Source organism: Rhamphochromis longiceps, linkage group LG14 (genome assembly GCF_057381845.1).
Source record: "Rhamphochromis longiceps isolate RC_006_pf linkage group LG14, R_longiceps_female_GT1.1, whole genome shotgun sequence".
NCBI classification, from domain to species: Eukaryota; Metazoa; Chordata; class Actinopteri; order Cichliformes; family Cichlidae; genus Rhamphochromis; species Rhamphochromis longiceps.
The window spans coordinates 14,167,714-14,177,585 of NC_140570.1; the positions used below are offsets into that span (position 1 = coordinate 14,167,714).

The 9,872-nt window shown below is 41.5% G+C and overlaps 1 protein-coding gene across 1 annotated transcript; it reads left to right on the forward strand.

Moving 5' to 3' along the window:
* Nucleotides 1–641: 641 nt before the first annotated feature.
* slc19a3b (solute carrier family 19 member 3b) lies at nucleotides 642–9,665 on the forward strand. The gene is made up of 8 exons (XM_085379800.1): nucleotides 642–791; nucleotides 6,361–6,540; nucleotides 6,889–7,054; nucleotides 7,176–7,476; nucleotides 7,670–7,821; nucleotides 8,683–8,875; nucleotides 9,105–9,246; nucleotides 9,513–9,665. The coding sequence occupies exons 1-8, from the start codon at nucleotides 642–644 to the stop codon at nucleotides 9,663–9,665; spliced, it is 1,437 nt and encodes a 478-aa protein (XP_085235926.1).
* Nucleotides 9,666–9,872: the final 207 nt, after the last annotated feature.

The window sequence follows — 9,872 nt, forward strand, 5'->3', positions numbered from 1 at the left end:
GGTTTTGATTTTTTTTTCCCCCTTAATAATAAACACTTTTATTTCGAAACAGCATTTTGTGTTTAAATGTATTTCTGGTGGCATTCATATGTAAATTTGTGTGATGGTCTGAACCATTTCAGTGTAATAAACATTAAAAAAACGGAAATAAGGAAGGAGGCAAACACTTTTTCACCCCACTGTATGCGGATGCCTTCATTTTGCCTGCAATCTCTAGCCAATCTTTTCATATAACTCAATGCAGTGAGTGCAGTCATTTGTAGTAATAAATTGTTTGAAAACATCCAAATATTTCATGTTTTGTTTTATTAGCAGCTCTGTCTTTATACTCTGGGAGGGAATAGTCACTTGTATATTCCCAATATCAGTATGCCTATTAAGAGTGTGAGTCACTCCAATCCCACAATAAATGACTGTACTTATTTCCTCACCGTTCTTCTTGTCTGTTGCTCCCTGACAGGTCAAAGTCTGAATAAGGCATGTGTAGATGATTAAGTGTTTATATTCTAGCTACTTACAAGGTAACCTGACGAAAGCTCAAAGTGCTTTGGTATTAAACCAGATAGTGTTTTTTTAAATCAAGACTGAAGTGCAACTAAAAACAAAAGGAAACAGCAGGGAAATCTCGCTGAGATACTAACATGGGGTGCTGGGCCAAGTTGAAGTCATCTGGATGGGTTTACCCCACAGCCATCCTGTCACTCTATGGATTTTTTGCAAACTGTAGGGTTGCAGAACCTTTCCTGACACCATACCTTATTGGACCACGCAAGAACATTTCTGAAGAAGTGGTAAGGACTACGGACACACTTTCTGTCTTTTATTAAAAGGCAAGGCAAGTCAAGGCAAGTTTATTTATATACCACAATTCAACAACAAGGTGAATCAGTAGTTAAAATATAAGTTTTGAAATTTAAGCTTAAAAGTGTAGATTTGGTGTTTTATTCAAATGCAGCTGAGAATAGGTGAGTCTTGGATTTACCTGGATTTAAATAAACTGAGTGTTTCAGCTGATCTGAGGCTTTCTGGGAGTTTGTTCCAGATATATGGAGCATAAAAGCTGAATGCAGCTTCTCCGTGTCTGGTTCTGACTCTGAGAACTGATAAAAAACCGGATCCAGATGACCTGAGGGATCTGGAAGGTTCATACTGGGTCAGGAGGTCACTGATGTATTTTGGTCCTAAACCATTCAGAGCTTTATAGGCCAGCATCAGAACTTTAAAGTCTATCCTCTGACGGACAGGCAGCCAGTGTAAGGACCTCAGAGCTGGACTGATGTGGTCCACTTTTTTGGTCTTAGTGAGGACTCGAGCAGCAGAGTTCTGAATGAGCTGTAGTTGTCTGACTGATTTTTTAGGTAGACCTGTAAAGATGCTGTTACAGTAATCAAGCCTACTAAAGATGAATGCGTGGACTAGTTTTTCCAGGTCCTGTTGAGACATCAGATCTTTTATCCTTGATATATTCTTGAGGTGATAGTAAGCTGATTTTGTTATTGTCTTAATGTGTTTTTCTAAGTTTAGGTCTGCATCATCACTACACCCAAATTTCTCGCCTGGTTTGTGGTTTTTTGGTGTATAGATTGAAGTTCTCTGGTGACCTGTAATCGTTTTTCTTTGGCACCAAAGACTATTACCTCAGTTTTGTTTTTGTTTAGCTGGAGAAAATTGTGGCACAACCAGTCATTAATTTCCTCAATACATTTACCAAGAGCCTGTACAGGGCCTCGGTCTTCTGGTGACATTGTGATATATATTTGTGTGTCATCTGCATAGCTATGATAGTTTATTTTGTTGTTCTTTATAATCTGTGCCAGTGGGAGCATGTAAATGTTAAACAGAGGGGGTCCCAAGATGGAACCTTGGGGAACTCCTCATGTGATACTTGTCTGCTCAGATGTGAAGTTACCTATTGATACAAAGTATTCCCTGTTTTCTTAGTATGTTTTGAACCAGTTTAGTACAGTTCCTGAAAGACCTGTCCAGTTCTCCAGTCGTTTGAGTAATATGTTGTGGTCAACTGTATCAAATGCTGCACTGAGATCCAGTAAAACTAAGACTGACATTTTTCCACTGTCTGTATTCAGACATATGTCATTAAACACTTTGGTCAGAGCGGTTTCAGTGCTGTGGTTCTGTCTAAAACCTGACTGGAAGGCATCATTAGATTAGATTAGATTAGATTAGATTAGATTAGATTAGATTAGATTAGATTAGATGAAACTTTATTAATCTCTCGGGTGGGTTCCTCTGGGAAATTCAGTTATACAACAGTTCATAGCAGTTATTTTGTTTTAAGAAGTAATTGAGCTGTTGAGAAACTGCTTTTTCAATGATCTTACTTAAAAACGGGAGATTTGAGATCGGCCTGTAGTTGTTCATTTGTGTCATGTCAAGATTGTCGTTTTTCAGTATAGGTTTAATTACAGCAGTTTTTAGTGGTTCTGGAAACACGCCTGATATTAAAGAAAAGTTGACGATCTGTAACAGGTCTGACTCGAAGACTTTGAGACCTTTTTGAAAAAACTTGTTGGCAGGCCATCTAAACAGCAAGAGGAGGAGTTCAGTTGACATAAGATGTCCCCCGGGTCTTTGCTGTTAATCGGGTGAAACTGTTTCATGGTGTTTAAACAGTTTTTCAGTGGACACGGTACATATCCTGGATCTGCTGTTGATGTACCAATTGCTTGTCTAATCTTTTGGATTTTTTTCTGTGAAGAATTTGGCAAAGTCATTGCAGGCCATGGTCGAATGAAGTTCAGCTGCCACTGACACAGGAGGGTTTGTTAGCCTGTCAACTGTAGAAAATAAGACCCGAGCATTATGGCTGTTTTTAGTGATGATGTCAGAGAAGTAGGACCTCCTTGCACTCCTCAGTTGTAAATTATAATTGTGAAGTTTTTCTTTATAGATGTCATAGTGAACCTGGAGGTTTGTTTTTCTCCATCTGTGCTCATCTTTCCTACACTCTCTTTTTTCATTTTTCACTAGTGTGGAGTTTCTCCGTGGAGACTTTTTCCTTCCAGAGATAACCTTCACCTTAATGGGAGCAATAGTGTCCATTACATTTAACATTTTAGCATTGAAGCTATTGACGAGCTCATTGACTGAACCTCTGGACAGGCCAGGTGTTAAGGGGAAGACCTGGTTAAATATCTCACTACTGTGTTCAGTTATACACCGTTTTGTGATCACTGCTGTTGATATATTTGTGTGGGCTGAGATTTTACTTTCAAAGAAAACACAGTAATGATCAGACAGGCCCACATCAGACACAGTAACGTTTGAAATGCTCAGGTCCTTGGAGATCAGTAGGTCAAGAGTGTGTCCTCTATTATGTGTGGCCTCTGTTACATGCTGAGTCAGCCCAAAGTTGCCCAAAGTGTTACTCAGGTCTTTAGTCCCTTTGTCCTGAGGGTTGTCCACATGGATCAGATCACAGACAGCAGTTCACTGAGGTCATTAAAAAAGTCTGTGCAGTATTTGGGAGGCCTGTAAACATTAAGAAACACAACTTTGGATGGGGCCTTCAGCTGTAAAGATTCAAAAGACTGAAAACTTCCAGGAGACAGCTGCTTACATTGAAATGATTCATTAAATAAGACAGCAACCCCTCCTCCTCTCCTGCTCACCCTGGCCTCACTGATAAAACTGTAGTTAGGAGGGGTCGTCTCGATGAGAACAGCTCCACTGTTACTTTGGTCCAACCAAGTTTCTGTTAAAAACATAAAATCAAGGCTGTGCTCAGTGATTAAATCATTAATTAAAAATGTTTTCCCAGCTAAAGATCTAACGTTTAATAAAGCCAGCTTAAGTGTTTTAGAGGTATTATTTGCCCCCTTGTGTTTGGGAGCAGTCTGTGGCACACAAGGTATGTTTACTATATTTAAAGATCTTTTAGAGTGCAGCTCTCTGTGTTTTGACCAGGCCACATGTCTCCTTCTGTCACCTAAAAGTACAGAAATTTTAAAACCTTCTAGTAAACAGGGACCCAGCTTCTCCTGGGAAAAGTCACCACTAGGGCTGGGCGATATATCGAGTTTTTTAAAAATATCAATATATTTTCATACGAGATATAAGATGTGACAATATCGTTTATATCGATATAGTCTATGTTACGTTATAATTATACTTGTGGAGCCGCAGGTTTGCCTCTCTTTCGTCCACTTATGTCTCTACGCAACGTTACTCGGCCTCGCCTCTCCTTCACTGAACACAACTCCGCCTCCCCCATAGCTTCACCTGCAGGCAATGACAAGATGAAAGAGGAAAATCTCCGCTAGCGAGTTACCTCGGATCGCCCCGTGCGTGGGGCTGGACTGTGTCAACGTGTTAGCGAGCTAACCGCGCTAACGAGCTAACCGCGCTAACGACATGCAGCCAGGAGGGGCTGCACGGCCTAAAATCCTTTCATTTTCTCAAAAATCGACAGTGCACCTTATGTATGAATTCTGGTTGTGCTTACTGACCGCGAACCGATTTTATGTGGTACACAGCGCTCAGCAATCTGTCAAAAAATGTTTTAATATGACTTTGCTAAGCTACGGAGCTGCACCGCTTGATGGAGCCGCCTCGCGGAGTGATAGTACTGTGCTTCAACGTAATATTACCGTACTGTGTGTGTATAAGGACCACAAATGGCACCTGTTCAGAGACGTGGTGCAGCTGTGAAATCTGTCTCTTTGTTATTACGCTCAGCGTCTATTAGTTTACATTTTGACTGCACAATTGTGAGCTTTTCGTTATGCACAAAAACAACATTGTTTTCTTTTATTTATGGACCATGATTATTTAATAAATGCTGATAATTTATTTTTGAGTAATTTCTTCATGTACATCTACGCTGTATGTAAAGAAAATGCCCATTTGACATCTGGGACACAGTGTGACTAAGAACTCTCTTTTTGTTCTTAACTTATGGCTTAAAAAAAAAAAACGAGATATATATCTTATATCGCCATCCAGCTAAAAAATATCGAGATATGAATTTTGGGTAATATCGCCCAGCCCTAGTCACCACTGCCATAATCCTCGCAGCCCGGACCCTCCACACATCACACATCAGACTGCGGAGACAGAGCATGAAGGTGGTAAGGAGGAGCTAAGGGGGACGAGGCTGGGCAATGTAACTTCGATTACTCTGTTGAGGGCGGGGCTCGATGGCGAACCTTTGGCTGCTCTGGTGGGGGGTTATGGGGGACAAAAAGGGATTTGGCTGGGGGGTAGATCTGAGCCCAGCATTGACCTGCTCTATCATCTCCTCAGTGAATTTCAGGTATGGCGAGGAGGGAGAAAGGGAGGGGGAGGAGGGTGATGGCCTGTCAGGGGTTTGGGGGACTGGGGAAGGTCGTGGTCCTTGGTCCTGGTCGTTGGTGTTGTTGAGAGAGTTGGAGGCAAATAGGGACCCCTCTTCTCGCCTCTGATGTCTCTCCTTTCTGCAGCTCATCCCAGGTGGGGGCAGATGAGGCTCCTCCTCAAGGTTTCTGCTGGGCTTTGTCTGTTCTTGCAGTACTGTTTGTTCCTCTTTATGAGATAGCTCCTCGTTTATCTCAGCCTTGGTGCTTGGTGCCATCTGTGCTTGGCACCAAGCACAGATGGATGATGTATGGAATAAAACAAGTTGGAGGTGAACAGTTTCACCCCTGACTTGTTAAAATTAAATCCATTTGCTTTAAACAGATGCCTGCGTTCCCAAAAAATATTAAAATTATCAATAAAATGCACTGAGTGGTCAGTACATGCTGATATAAGCCATTTATTCAGTGCAAACAACCTGCTGAATCTCTCATCTCCTCCTCTGACAGGCGGTACAGGTCCACTGATGAATACAGCTGCATTCAGAGAGTTTACAGTATTTAATAATCCAGTAAAGTCCCGTTTCAGAACCTCCGTCTGTTGTTTGGACACATCGTTTGACCCTGTATGCAGAACAATGTTTGTCACAGTTGGATATTCATCTGCAATTTGAAGAATTCTCTCAATCAGGTTGTTTGACCATATCCTTAGGAAACAGAGGACTTTAGTGTTCTTACCGCACATCCTTTGTACATCCTTTACAGCAGAGTCAGCCACATTCAGAGTTTCAGGCCTAGCCTTTAGCTTTCCCTGTGGCCTTTTACTTTTCAACAGATTTTCAGACCTTACTTCACTGCTTTTAGATGGATGGTTGTCCGATATAGATCCAAGGTCCTTTGATAGTGGAGCAAATCTGTTCTGCAGTTTCACATTCAGCACTTATATGAAAGCAAAACAAAACAAATAAACATGCATCAGTTTTCATAAGCAGTGCGATATGCATGTCATGAAAAAGAAGTACAAATGGGATCATCAGTACTGTTTTGTGGTGCTTGTGGTTTCCAGCTGACCAACTACCTGTTTCCTATCTGGACGTATTCCTACCTGGCCTTTCTTATCCCCGTCTTCCTCCTGACTGACTTCCTGAGGTACAAACCCCTTATTATAGTACAGGGGTTCTTTCTCATCACCAACTATATTCTACTGTGCTTTGTCCCAGGTCTTCCTGCTATGACTTTCCTTCAGGTCAGTTAAAACTTCTTGTTGTTGTTTCAAGAATGATTAATATATAACACTGAAAGGTGCTGTGAAAAAAAATACTTTGCCACTTCCTGATTTCTTACTATTTTGCATACTTGACACACTTACATCCTTCGGATCATCAAACAATTTTTACTGTTAAATGTAGCTAGTCACAATCTTTTTCACACAGGGCCGGGCAGGTTTGGATCGCTATCTTACCCTTGAAGAAATCTTTTAAAAGCTTTTGTATTTATTCCGGTTATCACAACTTAAATCATACCGTTGTTAATGCATTTAATAGAGTTTATCATGATCTACTGCCTCTTTACAACTGCTCTATTCCATCAACAGGTCAACTATGCTGTAGTGACTTCCACGGAGGTTGCCTACTTTTCCTATATTTACAGTGTAATTCCAGTAGAGAATTACCAAAGAGCTACTGGTTACCTGCGCAGTGCAATGTTGGCTGGATATACATTTGGCGCCACCCTTGGCCAAATGCTTGTCTCCCTTGCTGGTATGGGCTCGTAGTATTTGATCACAATAATATGAAAAATAACATTTGATGCATGACAAGAAAGAAAATTATGAACTGAACTTTAAACAAGCACTAATGAATGATCAATTGTAACCAACAGGCCTGGACTACTTCTATATCAATACTATTACCCTGGGAATTGTGAGCGTGGCATTTCTCGTCTCATTCTGGTTGCCCATGCCCCAGACAAGCATGTTCTTCAAAGGGAAGAAGGCTGCAGCAGTAGACTGCCAGCAAGAGGGGCCACAGGGAGAGAAGGAGTCAGTGACGGATAAGGATGGAGAAGGCTCGGGGAAAGGGAAGATGGAATATAATGGCAGTGCTGGCTACTGCAGCAGAGAAAACGTGGCCGCTGCAGTTCATCTGCTTTGGCAAAGCTTCAGGGAGTCCTACTCTTCCAGGCATTTCTTTTCTTTCAATATTTTTTTTAAATCACTAAGATGCTTTGAGTGCCCACTTGCATTTAATTAACACCTGGGATTACTACTAATTGGTCCAAATTTTTATAATGTATTCATAGGGTACTTCTTTTAAACAGTAGAAGTAGCTGTACAGTCATCATCATAATCTCTTGTCATAATTATCACCATTCAGACATTTAATCTACTGGTCCCTGTGGTGGGCTCTGGCCACAGCTGGTTACGTGCAGGTCTTCAACTACATCCAGCTTATGTGGGACCATATAGAGCCATCTGCCACATCATCCATCTACAACGGAGGAGTGGAGGCTGCGTGCTCTCTTGTAGGTAAGATTGGTGTTAGAGCGGGTTATTTTAGATTAAAAGTAATAATTACAAGATGTTTCAGTCAAGCGACTGTAACAGCGTGAATGTGTCTACATCAGTCAGGGTGAAATACATATTGTTTGTTTTGGTCTGACCTCATTTATTATATATAATATATATGCTCTTAATAAATGACATATGAGATAAATTGAGATAACTTTACTTTTCAACTTACTTTTATATCAGAGTAGAGGAAAAATGATGTAAGAGGGGGTCCACTCATTTGTACTGCAGTGAGCTGGAAGCAGGACTCTAATCAGAGTTCTCTGTCTCTGCTTCAATTAGAAAAGGCGAGAAGACTGCAGCACAACCACATCATGTAGCAAAATAACATTTAACAATGTCATTACAGGCTGCCATTTCTGAATGCACATAGATCTATAAAAACCTGCAATTAAAGGGAATCAGCTGTGCCATATCTGTGGTAACTGATTACACAGACAATGTGTATTGATTTTGAACGGGAATAGCAGCACCCTGGTCCTTTTGGTTTAAGCTCGGCCCGCCTCAGTGCGAGAAGAAGAAGAGTAATTGCTTCTATTAAGGAGATAGAGTTAAAAGGTAATGGATTCTTTGATTATTACTGATAGTTGTTTCCAGGAGTTGGGTGAAACTGGTTCATCATAATAAGCAAGCGTTGTGGAGGCCAGGAAATGCATGAGTGTGCATGAGGCCACCGCGGCCTTTATTCTCCCGTTAAAGGGAGGTTAGAAGTAATGGACGAATCAGGGAATGACAATGGGAAGGATGCAAATGTGCAGTAGAGGCGCCGTCCGCTGGGATGTCAGACTAATTGCTTTATTTTTCTTCTTCATGGGCCAGGTGCTGCAGCAGCCTTCTCTGTGGGCTACATCAAGGTGACCTGGGTTGTGTGGGGAGAGCTGGCTTTGGGGATGTTCTCAGCTGTAGGGTCAGGTGCTGTGTTTCTGATGGCATTCACGAGCAGCATCTGGGTATGCTACGTCGGTTATGCCATATTTAAATCCTGTTACATGCTCCTCATCACCATCACAACGTAAGTGCATGATAGAATTTCTCCACGCTGCTCCTCTAAATGTGTTTTAAAAGTGACAAGAACAACTTAAAGAATTCATTCAAACGGACTGTTTTGTCAGTTCAATACAGAGGAAAGGATGACAATATTAGTTTAGAGTCAGCTTACTGGTTGCAGTGCCATACAAATCTATTGCAGTCTTAGAGTATGTGCTGAATCTCTCATAATTATAAGGACTTTGTCACCGCAGGTTTCAGATCGCCTCTAACCTCTCCATGGAGTGCTATGCTCTGACTTTTGGGATCAACACTTTTGTAGCCCTCTCACTGCAGACCATCATTACAGTCACAGTTGTTGATGAAGCTGCACTGGGGCTGGACATCGTGACGCAGGTACGTGTACAGGCTGTAATTATACTACTGCGTATTTGAATGGCAGCACACAGGGATTTAACAACAACTCAAAGTCAAGAACCCGATGGCCCCTTCAGCGTTCTGCTGCTTAACTGAAGCACTGAAATGTGAGGACAGAGTGACACCTGGTGGTTATCATTAGCTGTTGCACGCAGGTCTATTTGATGCAGGTGGTTCACTGCCATAGCATAGATAAAATAATTCTAATAATGCTTAGGATTATGTGTCGTCTCTCTGCTCTGCAGTTTATCATCTACGGCAGCTACTATGCTGTCATATCGCTGCTCTTTTTGATCCGAGGAACCTACACCGCCTGTGTGAACAAACCCTGTCTCCGGCACACGGAAGCCAAGGAACCTGAGTGTGTGGAGGAGGTGATTGCTGCAGAGCGTCTCTGACCTGTGTCAGTGCCCAACAGGTTTTTGGAAGATTGGAACTAATTTACCTTAAACAGCTGCAAATTAACTAACGAGAGCTTGTAAATATGCTTTTCTTAAACACTACAAACTGTAACATTAAACGTTTATACACTGAAAAGCAAACATTTATGTGTTGTGTATTTTTGCTATCTGCAACCCAGACAGGAAGACAAACAACACAATAAA

Excerpts from the sequence above, each read along its gene's own strand:
- slc19a3b (XM_085379800.1), top strand. The coding sequence starts at position 642 with ATGGGGTGCTGGGCCAAGTTGAAGTCATCTGGATGGGTTTACCCCACA. Across the intron at positions 792-6,360 it reads AGAACATTTCTGAAGAAGTG|CTGACCAACTACCTGTTTCC; the intron begins GTAAGGACTACG and ends TGTGGTTTCCAG. Across the intron at positions 6,541-6,888 it reads CTGCTATGACTTTCCTTCAG|GTCAACTATGCTGTAGTGAC; the intron begins GTCAGTTAAAAC and ends TTCCATCAACAG.